The 23,622-nt window shown below is 39.6% G+C and overlaps 1 protein-coding gene across 1 annotated transcript in view; it reads left to right on the top strand.

Annotated features, from left to right (window-relative positions):
- Nucleotides 1-23,622, top strand: part of Itfg1 (integrin alpha FG-GAP repeat containing 1) — a 152,786-nt gene that overhangs the window by 33,889 nt on the left and 95,275 nt on the right. Inside the window, exon 6 of the mRNA XM_036186693.1 lies at nt 378-472. Within this exon, the coding sequence (XP_036042586.1) occupies nt 378-472 (95 nt within the window). The remainder of the gene's footprint in view (nt 1-377; nt 473-23,622) is intronic.

Raw genomic sequence — 23,622 nt, 5'->3', positions numbered from 1 at the left:
AGTGTGAATGAACTTGAAAATTAGAGAAGCTGCATATAAAGTGCCATCTGTTGTGTGTACATTTCTGTGAAGGTCCTGGGTTGGGAAATATTAAGGTGCCAAATTAGTGGTTGCCAAAGGAAGGAAATGGGGAGTGACTAATGCATCTGAAATTTCTTTTTTGAATGAAAATGTTTTAGACTTTGAGAGAAGCAATGACTTTACACAGTGAGCACACTAAAACCCATTGGATTATAAATATTTAAAATGTAGATTTTATAGTATATGAAATAATTTTTAATTATTATGAAAAAATATTTAAATTGATCATATGCCAATATTTTTATACAATACTTACTTGGTACTTTCTTTAAGAAAAATTTTTTTTTATATTTTAGAAATTTATCTTGGCATCCTGCCTTGACTACTAAAAGTAAAATGAGGAATCCACACTCTCATGCATTTATTGATCTGACTGAAGACTTTACAGCAGGTGAGTTGTACAGAAATGAAACATTTGTTTTGATCTACCTAAGAATGATGGGATTTTACATCACATTAAAAATCATTTCTTAATCCCACTATGCTATGATCAAACCTTTAAAAAGTTGCAATGTAAAATAAGTAGCAGAAGGTTAATATACTGGAAATAAGAGGAAGTATTTAGTGTGATAAATATGACCTTACTTCTTACAGCTTTCTTTGCATGTTAACCACCTGGTAATTTGAATTCTTCACTGTTTAGGAATTTTTGATAATTTGGACATATATTGCTCAATATTTCTTTCCCTTTGCATTTATTATTATTTTACTAATAAATACCATAAAATTGATGGCTGAAAAATGATTTTGCTTGTATACTGAAAAGGGGCATTTAAGAACTGTTGTTGAGTGTGGTACTGTACTTGCTGGCTAATTTACCATTGAGCTACTTCTTCAGGCCTGAAAATTCTTTATTGTGGGAAATATTAAACATATAATACTGTGTATATACACATTTACCCATTACCTAGCTTTAAGAATTATAAATGCTACATATATGTAGATAATTTTATCTGCATACTACCTACATATCCCTTCACCCCAGAAAACTTTAAGAAAATCACAAACTTATCATTTCACTTGTGAATACTTCATTATGTACTTCTAAATGATAAGAATATGAGTATTTTAAAGGTTTATTTATTTTTATTTAGTGTGTATAAGAGTTTTGCCTACATGCATGTCATGCACCACATGTGTGCTAGTACCCAATGAGGCAAAAAAAAAAAAAAGGCACTAAATCCTGGAGTTCAAATGATTGTAAGTCACCATGTTGGGTCCTGGAACTGAACCATGATCCTTTGAAAGAGCAACAAGTGCTCTTAACCAACTGAGCCATCTCCTACCCCAAGAAAAAGTTTTCTTTATCTCCATCTCTATCAGTAGATTATTCTGAAACCAAAATGTTTTATACTAATAATTTAATAGTAAGTATGCAGTCATTATTCAGAATAACCCTATAGACTCCTAAATTTTTTTAAATAAAATTTGGAGCTAAACAGAATATCATGCAAAGAAATGTTACCAATTTGCAGAAATATCTCTTTTCTGACTCTGTTGTGGTTTGAAAGAAAATGGCCCCAAAGGGAGTGGCACTATTAGGAGATATGGCGTTGTTGGAGGAAGTGTGTTACTATGGAGGTGGACATGGAGGTTTCATATATGCTGAAGCCACTCCCAGTATTCTTAGTTCACTTTCTGTTGCTTGCACAAGATGGAGAACTCTCAGCCACCTCTCCAGCACCATGTCTGCCTGCATGCCACCATATCCCACCATGATGATAATAGACTGAACCCCTGAGTTGTAAGCCACCCAATTAAATGTTTTCCTTTATAAGAGTTGCTGTAGTCATGGTTTCTCTTCATAGCAATAGAAACCTAAACTACAACATGTGTCCCCATGGTGTACTGTGTTACTTTGTCCTTATGTTTCAGTAGTTAGATTTAGAGTCTTGACCATAGTCTGTGTTTCACCTTATTAAGAAAATGCATATTTTTTTCTGTGTTACAATGCTAGTGCTAAAACTAAATAGTCTTTTCAAGTTACTGAGCACAGATCAGTATAATCCCCCTCATGGTTCTAGGCAGTATGGCAGTCATTGTCAGAGCCCTTGTTTCAGTTGGAGTGGCACGATGTCATTCACACCTATATAAGAATTAGCTGGAATTGTCTGTTAGTTGCCGCGCCCGCCTCGACCAGCAAGGATGACGCAACACCGGGATCCTTCTTAAAACAGTTTAATCAGGCCCTTGGTTAATTGCATTGTCTTTCTCTCTCTCCGGGGCAAGCCTCTCCCAGCACCTAAGTAGGGCTGGGCTGCCAACCCCAAGCAGCCACGTGGGCACTGTCCACAGGTTCACGAATATGCCAGCAGCACACGAATCCAGCCATAGCCAAATAAGGAGCTGTTTACCCTAAAGAGTGTTTGCCATCGGGAAGGCAGAGGGTAGAAGCCAGAGCCATCTTTTGGGTGTGGCTACACGCAGCTCTCTACAGTTAGTAAAAAGAACTGCTGCCATCATCTTTTTAGTCACCCGAAGTACAGTTGAGACAGGCAAAATAAATGATTAAAGATGTTTATTCTCTCATCCCATCAATTTTGGGCAGTCAGAGACTCATAATCCAAATTTTCAAGAACATTGCAAATCAGGAAACTAATTGCAACTTATTAAATTAGGCCTGGTCGCTGCTAACAGTATCTATCTCCTTTTAAAAGTATCACGTAGCCAGGTGTGCTAATGTTTGCTTATAACCCTAGCACTTACCCAAGGCAGGAAGATAACAAATTCCAGACTAGCCTGGGCTACACAGTCTCAAAAACCAAGAGTGTTCCATGGCTAGCAAGAAAACAAAGTAATTAAAGGCACCTGCAGCCAAGCCTGATGACCTGAGTTCAATCCCAGGGACCCATGTGGGGGGAAGAGAACTGACTCCTGCTTCCCCTTTGACCCCCCGTTTGCCATGGCACGTGCAATGCACACACAAAATAGAAGCAATAATGTTCACAAAAAAAAAGTTTCCTATGATGAAACACACTTTTTGAGGCAGGAAATAAGATTTCATAACCTTTTGTTAGTTGTTGACTGAATTCTTCTAGTACATTTTCATTGTTAACATATAATTTGATTTGCAATGTTAAGAAAAGTGTAGTGCCCAAGTAAGTACACTTTGCATCTTACCACTTTAAAATAAAGAAAAAAGATTCCTGTTCTGCTAAGTGTTTTATTTTATGGTTCTAACTTGCTGGGTCCTTGAATGCACATTTGGATCAATAAACACGTCATTGATGAAACAGCAAATTTTCTAGTGTAGTTTCTCTGGTTTGCTAAATCCTGCAAAACTTCCAGGAAAGGTTCTGAGTGTACTGTAATGAAAGTCAGTTTTAAACACTCTTTTAAAAAAAAAAAAAAAAAATGGAAATTCTTTAGTTACAGGCTTACTTGCTATCATTTTTCTCACAGTCCCTCTCTTTGCTCACAATTCCTTTGTTAGGAAAGGCTTGTCTTGCAAAGTAGTATTAGATTTCCTTAAATAATATTGATTTTGCATTGAAATGAGTTCTTAAAATTTGTTCGGAATTTTTTTCTTTCTTTCTTTCTTTCTTTCTTTCTTTCTTTCTTTCTTTCTTTCTTTCTTTATTCTTTTTTTGTTGTTGTTGTTGTTAGTTTTGTTTTTCTAGACAGAGTTTCTCCGTGTAGTTTTGCACCTTTCCTGGAACTCACTTTGTAGACCAGGCTGGCCTCGAACTCACAGAGTTCTGCCTGCTTCTGCCTCCTGAGTGCTGGGACTAAAAGCGTGTGCCGCCAACTCCTGGTGAGAATTTTTATACAAGCAGCAAAATATGCCATGTAAATTTCATTATGAAACAATTCATAGGAATTAGATTTTTGAATTAAATAATCTGCTGATAGGTGTCTTAGTTAGAGTTTCTATTGCTGTGAAAAGAGACTATGACCAGGGCAACTCTTATAAAGGAAAACATTTAATTGGGACTGACTTACAGTTCAGAGGTTTAGTCCATTATTGTCACAGCAGGAAGCATGGCAGGGTGCAGGAAGACAAGGTGTTAGAGAGGTAGCTAAGAGTTCTACATCTGGATCTGCAGGGCTGGAAGTGAATGCCACATTGGGTCTTGCTTGAGCATCTGAGATCTCAAGCCCACCCCTAGTAACACATCTCTTCTAACGAAGCCATATCCACTCCAGGGCTACACCTCCTGAAAGTGCCACTCCCTATGGGCCTATGGTGGCCATTTTTATTCAGACCACCATAGTGGGCTAGGGAATGGCTCAGTGGCAGATGGCTTTACAAATGTGAGAAAGCACTGAGTTAAATCCTCAGCACTAGGAGAGGGCGAAAATATTTTGTATGAAATGTATAAACTGTGCTACGTAGTTTTTATGTCAACTTGAAATAAGGTAGGGTCATCTCAGAGAAGGGAGTCACAATTGAGAAAATGCTTCCATAAAATGGGGCTATAGGCAAGACCCTATAAGGCATTTTCTTCATTGGTAATTGGGGAGGGCCCAGCCAGTGGTAGATGGTGACACCCTGGGCTAGTGGTCCTGGTGCTCATAAGAAAGCAGGGTGAGCAAGCCATGGGGAGCAAGTCAGTAAGCAACACGCCTCCATGGCCTCCGCATCAGCTCCTGCCTCCATACTCCATAGCTTCTGCATCAGCTCCTGCCTCCATATTCTGTCAGGAGTTACTGCCCCACTGTCCTCAGTGATGAACTGTTACTAGAAGTTTAAGCAAAATGAAGCCTTTCTTTCCTAAATTGCTTTAGGTTGTGGTGTTTTAATCCAGCAATAGAAACCCTAACTGTAGGTAAATTGGTTGCAAAAGGTGAGTTTTGCAACTCTGTGAGTTTGGTGTCCTGACCACCTGGGGAGTCAGGTGACACTTTGAGCTGCTTAGGACAGCTCTGATGGCTGAAGTGCAAGGAGACAGTTCAACCCTGGAGGGTGAGGTATCCCGGACACCTTGAGCTGCTGCTCAGAACAACTGCTCTGCCCTGAAAGTGTCCCAGACACCTGGAGCTGTTTAGCACAGCTCTGATGGCTGGAACTGCAAAGAAGCAGCCCAACCCCAGAAGGGATATTTTTCTGACTTCTCAGGAGAGTCAGGCCTGGAACTGATTCAGCAGGGAAGGGTATCCTGACTGTTCCGCGAAAAGTCAAGGTATACCTAGTATGATGGGGGATGGTCTACCCACAGAATATGGCAGTCTTGCTCCTCTTCTGGAGAGCCATAATCTCCTCCGGCTCAGTTCTCTTGCTCTCTCTTGCTCAGCCCTCTCTTGCTCAGTCCACTATGAGATGTCTTAGCAAGGGTCTTCTGTTCAGCTCCCCCCTTGCTCAGCCCACTATGGGATGTCTTAGCAAGGTTCTTCTGTGCACCAGTGAATGAAGGTCTTCACACCCAAAACTCTTTTGAGAAAGAGATTTATTTGGGAAGGAGGAGTCCAGGAGAGTAGCTGCCTCTGCCAGGGTGGAGAGAACAACTCACAACTGACCAGGCAGGGCAGTTTATATAGGATGTCCAGGGGGTGGAGTCAACCGTCACTGGTTAGTTTTTTTCTGCCCAGGGATTGGCCAGTTTTGTGGGCAAGGGGCAGAGATGGCCCTGATTTCCATGCCAAACTATGTTTTCTTTCTCTGGCCTTTCTTGGCTTTTTGACACTACCTCTAAAGCCAGGGCACATTTCATTAGCTGACTCTGATTCTAGGAGCCAGGAGTGTTTCTTTGGTTCTGGTTTCAGAGTCAGGGCATGTTTCCTTGGTTCATTTCTCTGGCCCAGGTCCCCAAACACAGCCTGTTTCTTTCCCTGGTCCTGGGCCCTAGGGCCAGGATCCTACTGTCCTACTCTGTGATTGGCTGGTTTCACAAGTCAGTTGGCCAGGGGCAGAGATGGCTCTGATCTGAGCCAAACTGTGTTTCTTTCATTAGCCTTATCTGAGCCATCTTTCCCTAATTCTGGGCTCCAAGGTCAGGGTGGGTTTCTTTAGCCAGTCCCTTTTCCCTACACTAACTAAGGCAATGTTTGTTAATGAGTCATCTTTTGGAAGTTAAATGAATGAGAAAGTGTTAAAAATCATAATTATTAGTGTTATATTTTATTCAAAAACCTATTTCTGCTCATGAAGTACTTTAGCAAACATATAATTGGTACCTTTTCCTTATAAAGCCCATAGGAGATGCAGTGATGCTACAAAGTACTTTCGGCCATCAAAGCTTTAGTTTATTGGGAAAAACTCGTAAGTCTAGTTTAATAAGTGGTGAATTAAATAAATGCATATTTATTACAAAGTTTTGTGTAATAAAAGGGGATAGTAGCAGTTCACAGTGAGTCTAAGAATCTATGAACAGTCTTAAAATGGTAGTATATAGTCTCATTGTCTGTAGTACCCTCATTCTATAAGGTATAACATCTTTACAAGGAGTACATTCTTGAAATTTTTTGTATGTGAACTGAACTTCTGTGGTAGACAAGGCATGGAATATGGGAAGTGAATTCTCTAATAAATAATAGATTTTCTTTTTAAACACTTTTATTTGTTTATTAAAACATTACCAGAAAATATTTTGTTTTTAAGACTCTTATCCACTGTGTGTGTGTGTGTGTATACATATTATACATATATATATGTATGTGTGTGTGTGTGTGTGTGTGTGTGTGTGTGTGTATCCACTATAGCATGTTTACCTAACTAATCCTTTTCAGAACAACTGTTTCCAACTTGTGGCTATAGATTGATTATGCATTGCTCTAGTGCCTTGCTTTGTCCACACTTCTTACGTGTTCCTCAATATGAGGTCCTGAAAATGAAATGCATGGTAGGCAAGTCTGAGCATTTCCACGTAGGCAAATGCTGCCATGTTGCCCTGCAGCAAAACTCATGTGAATTCAGGTTCTCACCTTTGCCATTGCTGTTACCTTTGTTGAATTATTGCCAATTTGGTAGATGAAAATAGATTATTTTATCATGATTTTGGCTTATCATGATTTTGGCTTACATATCTCAGATTATCATCATCTTATTATTGAAATAGATTTTTTTTCCCTGAGTGAATTAACTATTGTGACTTCCTGTATGGATTGCTGTTTTTCCTTATAGGCTGCTCACTTTTCATAATCTCTCTGTTATTTAAAGTTCCATCATTCTGTCACTCTGAGGAACTTAATTCATAACCACTGACAATTCTGATTCATGTCTACTATAACTTCCTAAATAGACTCATGAATTCAAATGATTTCAAACACTGAATCATTGGATGTTATAACCTGAGTTTGTCATTCTGACCATTCCATCTACTTCAATAAGATAAAATAATGTTTCTCAAGAAAATCAAGTCCAGCTTCTAGTCTCATGGCCGGATTATCCCTCCGTGCATAGCAGAACTGGCCATCATTTGCCTGGACCCTATTACATCACATTATTCAAGCAAAAGAAATCACCGTGCCATCTGCTTAGCTCCTGCCTTCAAAACAGAAGAGTAGTATTAGAATCTAGGCCCTTGGCCACTGCATAGACCTTTCATTATAATCTTGATTTAGGAGTTTGATTTTACAATGAAAATATTTGAGACAGTGGATGGATATACATACAAGCAAGCATGCATTATCAGTTTGGCCATATAGCTTGAGAAACAGCTTATTGTCATAAGGTACCACCCCACTTACTCTATCTTCGGAAACTTAAATTTGACATTTTTAATGTGCTGATTTATAGCTCAGACATTTTAAAATGCAACAGCATTTCTGGCCCAAGCATACAGTCTCTTTATTCTTTCCTTTTACATACTTGATGGTCCATGCTTTCAACATCGTCTACATATTAAGCATTCCATCCCAGGATAAGAAACTGGTAAATCTTCAATTTCTATGGGTTCAAACCTCATTTACATCTGCCTGTGTGCCATCTCTACCTCTGTGTGTGTCTGATATATACTGCAGGCTCTGTTTCTCAAATTCCATCCCTGATCTTTCCTCTTAAACCTGCATGCCCTAACTTTCCCATCTTGTTAACAGCAGCTCTGCAGTTCTACCTTCTGTGACAGAACATGTTAGCTGCCTTTTTCTATAAACCTAATACTAAGACTGTTAGGAAATTCTGTTCATTCCACATTTAAAGTTATACAATCTACTACTAACTGCCCCCATGGTACCCAGCCAGGCCCAAGGCCCCATCTTTCTCCTCTGATTTATCCCAGTAACAGATACTCATTCCTACTTCCCCCACCCCTTCCATGGCTGTTTTTCACAAACTACTGCAACAAGTCATGGCACTCTTCAAAATCTTCCAGGGACTCCACATCATTTCAAGAACTAGGAAAGTTCTCTAAATGTTCATATAAAAAGTTCATGTAAATTGTCTTCTGGCCTCTGTTGCCTCATGGTTGAACTGGCCATGTCTGTCCCTTACTTGCTGTCTTCGGTCCCTCTCCGTTCACCCTGCCCTCCTACCCCCCTACCCTTGCCCAGACTTGTGATTGAAGGTAGGGCTTCAGTCAGACACACTGTCAACCCAGCTATACCCTGCTCAAACGCGCACATATGCGCATGCATGCACGCACACATGCACACTCACACACACACACACACACACACACACACACACACACTTGTTGGAATAAGTGTTCAGTGAGTTGTGCAGTTTTAGTTACTTCTCCAAATGCTCTTCATCTCCCTAATACTTTATTGAGATTGTGTTAAATTTCAGTTATTCCTGCTGTATTCAGAATCCCCCTTTGAGTACTCTCCTTGGCCCGTGTTCTGTATACTTTTTTCTCCAAAGTCCTATCACCTGTCATGTATTCATGGCCTTTACTGTGTCATTCCATACTAGAACATAAACTCAATGAAGGCAGAGATTTTTGGTCTTTCTGTTCTATTCACTTCTCAGGTGGCTAAAGCAGATCATAGCACCAGATGGGGACTCAATGGGTATCTGTTGGATGAATGGTCACACTTTTGGCAGCAGATGGCACCTAAACAGGGCTAGTATATTACATTTTCAACTGCCAATCTATTCCTAACAGAGAGATACCTTTAACCTGCAGATTTAGAAGATAACAAAGGAAATTCTTGATAAAATTTCTGCATATTTGCAGAAGTGCAAGCATTGCTTTTTGTTGTTGTTGTTTGGTTTTGGTTGTGTTAAGTTTTGTGTGGTTTTTGGTTTGGGTGTGGTATGATATGCTGTGCTGTGGTATGCTGCGTGGTATCATATTTTGAGATAGGGTCTCACTGTCCCCTAGCCTGGCCGTCATGTTACAAAGATGCTCCTGCCTTTCTTCCCTCATGCTGGACCACAGGTGTGTATCACCATACCAGGTTAAACATTCAGAAAGGATTTCTCAGAAATATATGAAAAAGCTTAGAAAGTTTGACCATGTTAGTCCTACTTAAGCAGATATTAAAAATGATGAGGACCTTTTTTATTATTCTTTTTTATACAAATTAAGCTTCTCTGACAAGGTGACCACCTGAAATGTCACTGTGAAATACATTCTGTTTAAAATTACTCCAATTCTGTCCTAAATAATAGGTGATCTTTATCAGCAAAAATTAAGAGACCTGTTTACTAACAGCTGCTGTTGTTCCTATTATTTTTTAAAAGATTTATTTATTGATTATGTATAGTGTTCTGTCTGTAAGTATGCCTGCAGGCCAGAAGAGAGCACCAGATCTCATTACAGATAGTTGTGAGCCATCATGTGGGTGCTGAAATTGAACTCAGGACCTCTGGAAGAGCAGTCAATGCTCTTAACCACTGAGCCATGTCTCCAGCTCCCCTGTTTGTATTATTATTACTTATTTTCCTTGGTAAAGATGGGACACCAGGGAAACAAAGAAATAGAGGATGCTTTATTACAGGTGTTATGACATTCCTAATGCCTACAGATGTTTTTTTACTAAACATGTTAGAAATTCTGTAGAGATATTATTCTTTTGTGGCAGTATTTTTTATTGAAAATATTTTGATAATGGTTTTCTCTTCCCCCAACTCCTCCCAGATCTTCCCTGACCCTCCACACACCCAAAACCATACCCTTTCTCTCTCTTCTCTTCTCTTCTCTTCTCTTCTCTTCTCTTCTCTTCTCTTCTCTTCCTCCCCTCCCCTCCCCTCCCCTCCCCTGCCCTGCCCTCCCTCCCTCCCCTCCCCTCCCCTCCCCTCTCTCTCTCTCTTCTCTCTCTCTCTCTCTCTCTCTCTCTCTCTCTCTCTCTCTCTCTCTCATTAGAATACATACAGGCATCTAAAGATAACGATAAAATAGAAACAAGCAAACCAACTACAGGAGAAAAAGAGCCAAAGAAAGAGCTAAAGACACACTTGCCCTCTCAGCGCTGGTCGGTCGGGCTCAGGCGCATGCAGGGAAGCTGTGTGCTACTTCTGGGAGTCAGGCGTGTCAGTCCTGCTGTGTTTAGGAGGCCTTGCTTCCTTGGTGGTCTTTAGCCCTCTACACTAAGAATCTTTCTGCCTCTTTTGACTAGTTCCCTGAGCCCTAAGGAGAGGAATTTGATGGGAACATCCCATTCAGGACTGAGTGTTCCAAGATCTCTCACTCTCTGCACTTTGTTCCGTTATGGTTCCCTGCATTTGTTTCCATTGACTGCAGGAAGAAACTTCTGTGATGATGGTTGAGCAAGGCACTGATGTATAAGTGTAGCAGTCTGCCATTAGGAATCATTGTATTGCTCTGTTCCTTAAATAGAACTATAGATGGAGTTCCCTGTGGTTCCTGACCTAGCTAGTCTCAGGTTCTTGGCCACTCCAGCAGTGTCGGGCATGGGTTCCATCTCATGAAATGGTTCTTAAAGCTAATCAGTTAGTGACTGATTTCTCACAATTTAAGTGCTGCTATTGCACCAGTGTATCTTTTAGATTGGTTACCATTGTAGGTCAGAGGGTTTGTAGATGGGTTGGTTTAGCCGCCTTCTCCCGTAGCATACAGAGCACCTTCTAATACCAGGAACACAAGTCAGTAGGGGTGAAAGCTCTAGGTACGCACCAGCTTGACTTCTCCATGTTCACTGGGTGATATAGGTGTTGTCTTCAGCAATAGGGTCTTACCATCAGTTTGTGAAGAGCAATCAATAGCCTTGGTGCAATGCCATACTGCTTAGGGTTGTCTGTGGAGCCCTTTGGCCAACAACTTGACTAGATATAACCTATTCCCAGAACTGGAGATTTCATTTAGTGATGAGAGATGTCTAGTTAAGGCTTTGTCTCTCCCATTATTTGGTGATTCCATTTCAATTTCTCTCATGTATATGTGTATTTTAAGAAGCTTCTACTGTATTTGGTTTCCATATAAGCCCTCTAATGGCTCTTAATTTTAGCTGTCCTTCCCCATATTCCTTTCCTTACCTCCTCTTCCTTCCTCCTCCCTGTTTGATCCTTTTGTTCTAGTCCCCCAGCATTCCCCATCCATCCATAACTATCTATTCTAGTTCCCTTTCCTAGGGAAATCCATCCCTCCACACTAGTCCCTTATTCTATACTTAACCTTTGAGGTTATATGGATTATAACCTGCTATTTAAAGATGTAACAGCTAACTTTGTAGCAGTATTATAGTGACTAATTTATCTATAAATAAACGTCTACCAAAGCATTTAATTTATTAGTGTCTTTTTAGTCTTTCCCTTAAATACTTTGGTGGTTTGAAAAAGAATGACCCCATATGTTTGACTTATTATTCACCAGGGAGTTGTACTATTTGAGAAGAATTAGGAGGTATGGCCTTTTTGGAGTAGTTGTGTCAGCTTTAAGGTTTCAAAAGCCTATGCCAGACCCAGTCTCCCAGTCTTTCTTTCTCCCTCTCCCTCTCATGTGTTCTTAATATTAAAAGGTACTCTTGTTTATGGTATTAGAAGGTTCATGCTACCAGAGGAGAAAGGTAAACACCAACCCAACTACAAACCCTTTGATCTATGATGGTAACCTGTTCGCCTTCCTCTCTTCCTCTGTCCCACCCCTACCCGGTGTGTGTGTGTGTGTGTGTGTGTGTGTGTGTGTGTGTGTGTGTGTGTGTGTGTGTGTCTACAAATCCAGATGTAGAACTCTTAGCCCATGCTTCAGCATCATGGCTACACCTCTGGAAATGTAAGCAAGCCCCCAATTAAATGCTTTCTCTTATAAGAGTTGTCTTGGTCATGGCATCTCTTCACAACAATAGAACAGTGAATAAAATAAATAAAATCAGGACAAAATTATATTAACCATCATGATTTTGGCATTCAGAAAAGCATGACCCTATCATAAGCATTTTTGTGCATTACTTACTTAATCCTTATATATGGAATAAGTTTTTATAATTAAATTCTTTTGTTCACATTGCAAAGCCAACTTAAAGATGTCAAGAACCTTTCCCCATAGGCACACCTTGGCTTTCTACTTCAAATGCTCAATTACAATATGTCTTTTTAAATACTATTTATTTTATGTGTATTGTGTAAGAGTGTATGTATGTGCACCACATGCATGTCTTGGTGCTCAAGGTCAGAAGAGGGCTAATAATACATTTATGGGCAAATTCATCTTGTAAAGTGGGAGTGATAGCTGGGTAGTGGTTACACATGTCTTTAATCCCAGCACTCAGGAGGCAGAGGCAGGCAGAGCTCTGTGAGTTCCAGGCCAGTCTGGTCTACAAATCGAGTTCCAGGAGAGCTAGGGCTGTTACAAAGAGAAACCCTGTCTCAGAAAACCATAGTTAGATGGAAGGATGAATGGATGGATGGATGGATGAATGGATGGATGAATGAATAAATGAGTGAGTGAGTGAGTGAGTGAGTGAGTGAGTGAGTGAGTGAGTGAGTGGGAGTGTTAACAGTGCTTACCTTGAAGGATAAGGAACCAAATGAGACCAGGCCAGTCTGGTCTACAAAGCGAATTCCAGGAGAGCTAGAGCTACACAGAGAAACCCTATCTCGAAAACCATAAGTAAGTAAGTAAGTAAGTAAGTAAGTAAGTAAATAAATAAATAAATAAATAAATAAATAAACAAACAAACAAACAAACAAACAAGTGGATGAATGAATGAATAAGTGAATCAATAAATAAATGAGTGGGTGAGAATGTTAACAGTGGGTGCTGAACCTGAAGGATTAACATACCCAGTGTCCTCCATGTTGCCAGCTACATGTAAGTTTATTTTTACTTGTGTGTGTGGTGCCTGTGGAAGCCAGAAGAGAGTGTCCTATCCCCTGATTTTGGACTTATGGTAGTTGTGAGCCATCCGATGTGGGTGCTGGGAACTGAACTCGGGTCCTTTGAAAAAGCAGCAAGCACTCTTAATCACTGAGCCATTTCTCTCATTTCCTTATTTTGTGTTCTATGTGCATGAGTGTTTTGCCTGTGTGTTTGTGTATTCACCATGTGTATGCAGTGTATGCAGAGGCCAGAGGGTGGTAGGGTGCCAGATCTTTTGGAACTTGAGTAACAGTTGTGAACGTCCATGTGATGCTGGGAACTGAAGCTGGGTTCTCTGCAAGAGCAGCAAGTCCTTTTAACCACTGAGCCATCTGTCCAGCTGCTCACTAAGCATTATTAAAGAAGGAAAATTTTAAATTACTCTCTGAAATTCTATTTTATAGTTTTAGGGTTTGTTAGGGTCCTAGAGAAATCCCAGAAAAGACCACCATCCACATATGCAATTAACAACAGAGTTTATTATCTCAAGAATAAAGGTACTACCAGCATGCTGGGGCCACACATCTGACACCAAGGCAAAATGGCTACATTCCCCCTACTCCCCAACCCAACCCCACCCCCCCCCACCCTACCTCTGAGAGAAGCTCACAGGCTCCTTTTATATATAACTAAAGGAATTCTAAGACAATTAGGTCATTTCTATGATTGGCTTACACAAGTAGCAGTCATATTAGTATGTTCCTGATGGGTTAGGGCTAGCAAGAGCTGGTTAAGGCAACAGTTTTTCCATTTTGGGGCAAGCTTGGACAAGTCCCGGGCTCTGTTTTTATTTAGTTATTAGCTTGAGCTATGATGGGGACTTGCTTAGGCCTCCCCTTGTCGTTGCTGTCGGGATGAGGAGGGAAGGGGGGCGTTGGTGATTGCTTGCCCTTTGCTCCTGGCTTCCTCAAAAACTGCCTGTCCAGTTTCAAGAGGCAGGAACTGAGGCCTGCTTCTCAACTGGGTTATTAAGAGCCTGGCCTGGTATTTGCCTGGCCTTCTCAGGTTCTTTAAATTTTGTTTGTTGAAGAAGTGTGTCATACTGGCTTAGGCTGGCCCTGGACTTGTACCTGTCCAACTACCTCAGCTTTTTAGATGCTGGGATTATCACATGAGCCATCACACCTGGCTAAAATTCATCTAAAAGTATTTCTTCATTTGTAACTTTATCTCATTTTCACTGAATTTGTTACCCATTAACAGGTGTATCAGTTGAATTATCTGTGTCTTGGCAGCAGTTCTTTGACTCTCTGCAGTCCATCGGAAACTCCTTGATCTCAGATGTGGACATGCAACAAGAGCTCTGCCTAGTTCCTCACAGATAGAAGATGTTCACCGGGGCTGGGGATTTAGCTCAGTGGTAGAGCACTTGCCTAGCAAGCGCAAGGCCCTGGGTTCGGTCCGCAGCTCTGGGAAAAAAAGAAAGAAAAGAAAATGTTTGCCATTGTGGCTTGTATGAGCCTAATCTGTGCATGTAATGTGGAGAGCTGGGCTTCTCTCTCGGGTAAATGTTCACTGAAGCATTATCTGATGAATAAGCTTTACCTGAGCATAAATAGGAATGTTGAAGTTGTATTAGCTCTCCAATGTCACCAGGGCTCCATTTAGTACCCTGGAAGAAGAATAAATGACACTTTGCCATTGTGGTTATCATTCCAAATGGAATCCTGCCAGCAGATCAAATTCTTGCGCTGTCAGAAAGGATCTGTTTCATCTGGGGATGTTACTGCCTTTGTGGTCTTATCTGCTGTCTTCATTTATTTTCAGGGAGCAGAACAGAAAAGGCAACTTAATATTATCTTCTTAGGAGCAGATTGCCTCAATTATATTTAGGCTTTTATAAATCTCCGTCATTACAGAAAGTAACTGCTAACTGAAGTGAGCCAAGCCAGATTACAAAACAACTAAATGCTGGTGCTGGCTGAGCCTGAGTGTTCCTGAAGAAGGCTTAAAGAGACTGCAGAAGGGCAGTGCTCCGGGCTTAGCTCAGATGAACATTTCCAATAGCAGCAGCATAGTGCATGCTCAGTATTTCAGGAGCAACTTAGATATCTCTTTCATCAGTTCAGACCCTCTTTCTTCCTTTTCATTTTCTATCTCATGCTTCTTACCATATCATTCTTGTATTTCTTCATAAACACTGGGAATGAGAGGGGAAATTAGACTTTTCTATATTTTCTCTGTTTTCAGAATTTGAAAGGCTACATGATAAGTTGTTTAAATAAAAAAAAAGTTTGTGGATTGGGAGAATATTTGCAAAAGAATATAACATGAAAATACAATATAAAATAGCCAACAGGTATAAGACAAGGCCATCAGTATAACTAATCATCAAAGACATAGGGAATTTATGCTGTTGATAGGAATGTAGATTGGTATAGTCATAATTTTTTTTAAAGTATGGAAATTTATTGTAACAGTAAAAATAGAATTGCTGCATAACCTAGTCATCTCTAGGATGAAATCACCACGTCAAAAAGATATCTGTACTGTTAATTTTGTTATAATAGGCAGGTATGGAACTGACTGGAGATGTCCATCAACAAATGAGTAGAGAAAGATATTGTGTATTAGGAGAGTTGTGTGTGTAGAATGAGTGTGCACACATGTAGTGGAATATTTTTCAAACTTTAAAAAAGGAAGATCTGGTCATTTGGCATAACACAGATAGGCTTAAAGACATCATACTAAACTAAGTAAACCAGATACAGAAAATAATTTTTTAATCTAACTATATGAGAAATAGTTTTAAAGTAAAATATTTAATCTGACAAGTATGTGTGTACATACCTATGCATGAGTGAATTTAATCTGACAGGTATGTGTACATGAGTGAGTAAGTGTGTGTTTGTATGTGTGTTCTATGATAAAAATACTCTGACAAAAAGCAAGTTAGGGAGAAAGGATTTGTTTGGCTTACATTTGCAGGTTACAGTCCATCATTAAGGGGAAGTCAAGGCATGAACTCTGCTAAGCTTCAAGTCACATCACACCCACATGCCAAAGCAGAGACCTACTAGAGCCTGCTGCACCTGTTGGCTCACTCTTAGCTCAGCTAACTTTCTTTGCTCTTCCACAACTCATATTCTGAAACATCTTTAGTTCTCAGCACTGATTGTACAAATTTCCTTGCAATCTTCTGCCTTCTAGCTATACAACTGTCTTCTTTCATTTCTCACATCTATAAATTTGCTAGTTCTCTGGAGACTTAACTTCCTACATAACTACATAACTGTTGTGTTACTTCAAGGTATTTCAGAATCCACAGAGATGCCCCAGCCCAACACTGTTACCTCCCACCTCAGCTGTCTGAGTTCATTCCCTGTGCCTTGTGGGTACTGGAAAATTTAATATCCCCAAAACCACTACTCAAATGACTGGCTGCTAAATGTGTCTTACTTGCTACACTTTTTGGACCTCACTGAGCTCTCTGGTTCACTAACTTTTCTTACTGCTTTATTATTACCCTTCCTCTTCCTGTCTTTATTTCTTCTGTCCATTCTAGAAGCATTCTTACAAATACAGTTATCTTACCTCATGTTCCTAGATGCAAACACTCTAATCCTAGGAATATCCAGCCAACTATAGTCTGTCCCCAAGAAAAACAATTGTAACCTCTGTTGGGAAGCCATCCCTCATTATACTATAAAGCCCTTTATTTATTTTCTTATAGTCACTGAACTTTTTCTCCACTTCAGTCACAGTTTGAATTTGAGTCTTCTTTCTCCTCCAGATATGTGACAGCCTTTTAATCTTGCCTCCTTTGCCACCCCGCACCCCCCCACCCCACGCCACCCCCGCTTCCTTCTACCTTGGTGGTACCCTTGGGGAAGGTAGCAGTTGCATTTAGGACAACAGCTAATAGCTGTACTTACCTTGTTTGGGCAGTTAGCAATGCCTGTGCTCTGGGGAGCTGCAGAGGCAAATGTAGCCTTTCCTCCCTCTCCCTGCTCCCACCCCAAAATACTTAAGAGAATGAAAAGTGACAATTGAGCCTTTGTTGCTGCTGCTAAATAAACATAAATATTCTTTGGGTAACTGAGTCATCAGATACTAAAACATTAGTCAGTCTCTCTTTACCAAGAGACTGATACATTTAGTAGTATATTATATTGCATGCTTTGGTATTTCTTCACATCTGCCTCTGAATACAGATGTGCTCTTCATCTGATATCTAGGATGCATACTGTTAACAACACACAAGCTTTTGAAGCAGCTTTTTTGACATTTCAGAGTTGACTATTTTCATTGATAATTCAACTCCAAAAAAGAAAATTACATTTTTCCCTGGATAATTTTTTTAATTTTACATATCAGCCACGGATTCTCCTGTCCTCCCTCCTCCCACCACCCCCTGTCCTCCCCCCAATCCACACCCCATTCCCACCTCCTCCAAGGCAAGGACTCTCCTGGGGATTCAGCTCAGCCTGGTAGATTCAGTCAAGGCAGGTCCTGTCCCCTCCTTCCTTCACCTAGACTGAGCAAAGTGTCCCAGCATAGGCCCTAGGTTCCAAAAAGCCAGCTCATCACTAAGGATTTTTAAAATACTATTTGGTATCCTTAGATATAGAAATAAGAAACTTTCCTCTTTTAGCATAGTAAATAAAATAACACATTTTACTACTACAATACAATGGTTTCCTCTGTGATTCTTGTTTGTTTGTTTGTTTGTTTGTTTGTTTGTTTAAATTCCCAGGACAGGGTTTTTCTGTGTTGCCATGTCAGTCCTGGAACTCGCTATGTAGACAGGCTGGCGTAGAACTCACAGAGATCTGCCTGCCTCTGCCTCTGCCTTATGAGTGTGGAATTAAAGGTGTGCACCACCATGCCCAGCTCTCTTCACAGGGTTTCTCTGTGTTGTTTTAGTGCTTCTTCCGGCTCTTTTATGATTCTTAATTGTTTTCACTCATAATTAACAGGTTTGTGTTAATGCATTAATTTTAACCTTTAAAATGTTAATATTCTATATGTGTATGTATAGTCTTCCACCTTTTCGAAGCAGAGTCTCAGTGATTTTAATTAAATCCATTGTGTTTGAGACAGTCTCACTAAGTAGCTCAAGTTGGCCATCAATTCTTGAGTCTTCTGCCCCAGCCTCCTGAGCACTATGAACCACCACTCCTGGGTGAGTGCTTAAACATTTGCTTCTAGAGTTTTACATATAAAGAAGGAAAACATGCCACATGAAGAGAAAAGCAAAGCCATGTTGCATAATCCAGGCCAGCTAGCACACAAACTTCCTTCTATGTTCAAGTTATTAAATAGTTTCTGGTTGAATTGGGTGCATGCAGTACCTCAAGGAAACAAAGGCTTAAGCAACACCTTGATATAGAGCACTGTTAAACACTCCATGTAAATGCTTTGCTGTTAGACTGGAAATCAATTTAGTGGAAACAAATTGACAAATTAACTGAGTATAGAGCAGAGGCCAATAGATCATCTAACTAATAACTTGCAGTGCAGACTTTTACATCTCAAAACTTGTGTGCTTTTTGCACTTCCAACTCCATTGTGTGAAGTTGAATTCCTAGTGTGGCCAGCAGGGTGACACCTGATCTCTGTGCTACTTTACCTTGACCCAACCACACACACCTAGGTAGTATTTTTCCTATGGGCACACCTTCATATCTACTTTGACACGGCTAAAGCTTTTGTAGAACATTCTCCAAGTAGACATCCATGTAGCCCATACCCCTTTCCTCTTTAATTCTTTAGTGGCATTTTCTAAGTGAGCCTTATAAAGTTCCAAACACACCCACCCAGCTGACCCTTTGTATCCAGTCTCCCTGCTTTGCTTTTTTCCTTCATGTGGCATGTTTTCCCTCTTTATATGTAAAAATGCAGGAGCAAATGCTTATGCACTCAGCCAGGTTTGATTGTTCATAATGCTCAGGAGATCCCTAAGTTTATGGCCAACCTGGGCTACTTAGTGAGACTATCTCAAAAACAATAATTTTAATTAAAAATTTAAGCACTCAGTGAATAGTTCTTGAAAAATGAAAAGATGGATGAATATGTACATATATACATGTTTGTATTGAAACAACTCCAAGGATATCAGTGCTCAATCCTGATTCACAAATGAGACTGCCAGAGTTGATAGAAGACAGTCCCATGACTGTAGTCGAAAGTTTTCTCCAGTCCTGCTCAGGCCTTGTGGCCCCACAGTCCCTCAGCCACTTATAAAATAATCATTTAGAAGTTTAATATTAATTACCAATTGCATAGTCTATTGCAGGCTTCTTGCTAGCTAGCTCTTATAACTTAAAAAAATTTTGATTAATCTATAAAGTGCCATGTGGCCATGGCATTATCTAAGGTCTGCTGACATCTTGCCTCAGTCAGTAGAGCATGAGACTCTTAATCTCAGGGTCATGGGTTTGTGCCCCATGTTGGGTGCCAAATGTAGCCAGAAGGTTTCTCTGGTCCCACCTGTCCCTCGGACCCATAGCCGCTTATAAAATAATCACTCAGAGGCTTAACCTTATCTACAAACTGTATGGCCTATGGCAGGCTTCTTCCTAGCTAGCTCTTTCATCTTAAATTAATCCATTCCTATTAATCTCTGTTTTGCCATGTGGCCATGGCGTTACTGGTCTGCTGACCTCTTGCTTCTTGGACAGTGGCTGGCATCTCCTCCTCCTCTCCTTTCTTCTCTCAGTATATCTGCTTGGATTTCCTGCCTACCTCCAAGCTGCCTTGCCATAGACCAATGCAGCTTTATTTATCAACCAATCAGAGCAACACATATTCACAGCATACAGAAAGACAGCCCACAGCACATGACCAAACCCTTTAGCAACCTAACAACACACATAAATGTATTTCTAATGTTTTCAAAAAGAATATTGCACATGGTTTCACATAGCTAAGTTTTTGTTTGTTTGTTTGTTTGTTTTTTTAAGATAAATGTACTGGTAGATGAAGTTGAGGTCATGATCTTAAAGTTTAGTTTAGGATAAGATATTTCCTGAGCAACCTGATCTGAGTATTTGGTTCTCTATAGTCTTGACTTTTTTACCTTTACACTTCTTTTCTGTGTACCCACTTTTCGCCAAGCTCCAGAAATTCAAGGGCTCAGTTACCAACAGTCTCTGCAGGTTCTGATATATATTAATTGAACATCTCTCCAGTTGGGGTGTTTATGTGCTTTACATATAGCATCCTTGATGATACTTTTTAAAAGTTTTTTATTTTTTTATTGTATATGTGTCCACATGCATGCCCTACACCACACACATGTGAAGGTCCAAGGACCACTTTCAGGGGTCAGTTCTCTCCTCCTCTCATCAGTTCAGGGATCAGGCTTAGGCCATCAGGCTTTCCAGGCAAGTCTTTCACTTGCTAAACAAACATCTCTCCCTTAATGATACTTTTGACCTTAACTTTACATTATTTTTTATGTACATGCCTGATTTCTCATGCACTTGGGTCATCATTAAGTATGATGTATTTAAACATAGTTATAGTCATTAAGTAACTGTTAAAATTGAATGAATATACTTCAATACTCAAGTTTTAAGGCAATACCTAAAATTTCAGGCATATTTTCATAATAATAAGCACAGTGGTACCTAGTTTTATTCTGAAATTATCTGAGATGATTTAATCTACAGTAGCATTCATCTGTTTTTCTTCTGTCTTTGTTTTCAAATACAAAACCATTTACAAGTAAAGCTTAAAGACTTAAAAAAAAAAAAAAAAACTCCACAACAAACTTGCAACTGCCGATACTTCATTAGGTGTATATGCTTATGTGAGTATCCAGCCTAGTCCTCAATATTGTGACCACCATCTACATTTTTATTCACTATCCCTTTAGCCAGTTGAATAGATGGGCTGGAAGTGAGCATCTCTGTACAAATCCAATCCTCCCCGTGTCCCCATTGCAGGTGCACACCTGAGAACTACTTGAAGGAGAGTAGCAGCTTGTTGCTGCTCTTCCCAAGTAAGATTCCCACAATGGCACTCACCAATATCTACTTCAGATATGTACTGCCATAATTCCAGTGAGACAGAGATCTTACTCCTCTTCCCAAGTAGGATTCCCACATTGGCACTCACCAGTATCTACTTCAGATATGTACTGCCATAATTCCTGTGAGTCAGAGAAATCTTACTCCTCCATAGCTGCATTGATTACCTCCTTTATTGTATAGAGTACTTCCACTACACACTCATCTATAATGTTACAATTATTAACTTACGCATTTTTGTGTCTGTGCTAATAACATATTAACCTTAGTTTCTGATTCTCTTTTTCTTCCTATGAAATCATTTTACTGTCTTGTGTGACTTCCTTAATCTAAAAAGCTTGTCCTAATCTTCTTGGGGGTGTATCATGCCAGTATTTTACATTTCTATATATTATAGAATTAGTTGAATATAAAGTATTCTCCAAAATATAGCTAAAGGTCTTTATTTGAACATTTGGTTCCCAGTTACTGGGAGACTGTAGAACATTTAAGAAGCAATACCGGGCTAGAGGATATGAGTGCTAAGGAATGAGCTCTGAGGACCATCAGAATAAATGAGGCTACTCAGAGTAATGGAACAACTGAGACAGAGAGAACAGAAAATTCAGGAGAGACCATAAAAGAAAATTTTTGGCAAACTTCTATAAATGAACAAAGACGCACAATTAACAATAAAATAAATGGTGTTTTGTTTGTCTGGTCTGGTAAGACACAGGTGCTGTGTTACCAAATATTGCACCAGAATTTTGGCATCCATCTTGGCCTCTTCAGGAGGTAAATGGTTCAACTGTTAGGAATTGGAACATTATCTCATAAGTTAACAGAGTGCAAGATGGCTCGAATGTATAGGCCAGAAGGCAGAGAGGCAGATAAAACCATATGTGGCTAACATAGCCATGAACCTGTGGGGTCGAGACCTGTTACAACAATGGAATACTCAGATTAACTCCCTCCAACCTCAGAAAAAATAATAAACTAGCACATGTTTCTGAGAGAAATTTAGAAGGTATTATTCTAATGAGTGGTCACCAGCCATCCATATTATACAAGAACAGGGCAAGAAAACTGATGATCTTCCAAAGGCACCAACAGCTCTACCTTTAAATGGTTTAACAGACAAGCCTGTATGGGTTCATCAATGGCCTTTAACAACAGAGAACTCCAGGCTTTAGAAGAGCTGGTAGAAGAACAGTTAAATGCTCAGCATATTGAAGAATCTACTAGCCATGGAATTCTCCTGTATTTGTTTTAAAAAGAAATCTGGTAAATGGAGAATGGTAACAGACCTTAGAGCAATTAACAAAGTAATTCAGCCAATGGGCTCTCTACAATCTGGAATTCCTTTGCCTACTCTGTTACCTAAGGATGGCCTCTCATAGTTATTGATTTAAAAGACTGTTTCTTTTCAATACCCCTAAAGAAGAAGACAGAGAAAGATTTGCTTTCATGGTGCCTACTTACATAATTCTCAACGGTTAGATTTCAATGGAGAGTCCTCCACAGGGAATGTTGAATAGTCCAACCCTGTGCCAATATTTTGTACACAGCCTTAGAAGTGATACGTAAAAATTTCCTAAATCTATAATTTATCATTATATGGATGATATTTACTAGCTGACTCAAGTGCAGATACTTTAGAAAGAATGTTTGAAGAAGTAAAGAAAATATTGCCTTGCTAGGGATTACAAATTGCTCCTGAAAAGATACAAAGAGAGAGATTCTATTAATTATTTAGGTATAAAAATAGAGCTACAAAAAATTAGACCTCAAAAAGGTACAAATTAGGAGAGATCGCCTACAGACTCTTAATGACTTTCAAAGATTATTTGGGGACATTTCTCATCTACGAACTATTGTTGGGGTAAAAAATGATGAACTGAATAATTTGTTCAAACCTTAGAAGGTGACAAGGACTTAAATAGTCCAAGAGAATTATCACTGAAGCTGAGAAAGAATTGGCCTTGGTAGAAAAAAGTAATGAAGGACATGTAGATCGTATTGATCCAAAGCTGGATTGCATTTTGGTTATTTTACCTTCTAGGCATTCTCCTACAGGAATTTAATGCAAGAAGAGAAGTATTAATTAGAATGGATATTTTTACCAAATAAACAAATAAAAAATTAAAACTTATGTGGAAAAAATCTCTGACTTAATTTTGAAAGGAAAATTGAGGCTTCGTCAATTAGCAGGAATGACCCAGCAGAAATTGTTGTCCTTTAACTAAAGAGGACATTGAAAAATTATGGGCAGAAAGTGACCTTGGCAAAGAGCTTGCAGTAATTTTTTTGGGAGAAATTAACAGCAAATATCTAAAAAGCAATAGAATTGATCTTATAAAGAGAGCTGATTGGATCTTGCCTCGAATTGTACGTGAAAAACCATATCTGGAGTTCGGACATTTTATACAGATGCCAACAAGCAAGGA

Source organism: Onychomys torridus, chromosome 5, assembly GCF_903995425.1.
Source record: "Onychomys torridus chromosome 5, mOncTor1.1, whole genome shotgun sequence".
Classification (NCBI taxonomy): Eukaryota; Metazoa; Chordata; class Mammalia; order Rodentia; family Cricetidae; genus Onychomys; species Onychomys torridus.
This window is presented reverse-complemented; position numbering and strand designations above follow the sequence as displayed.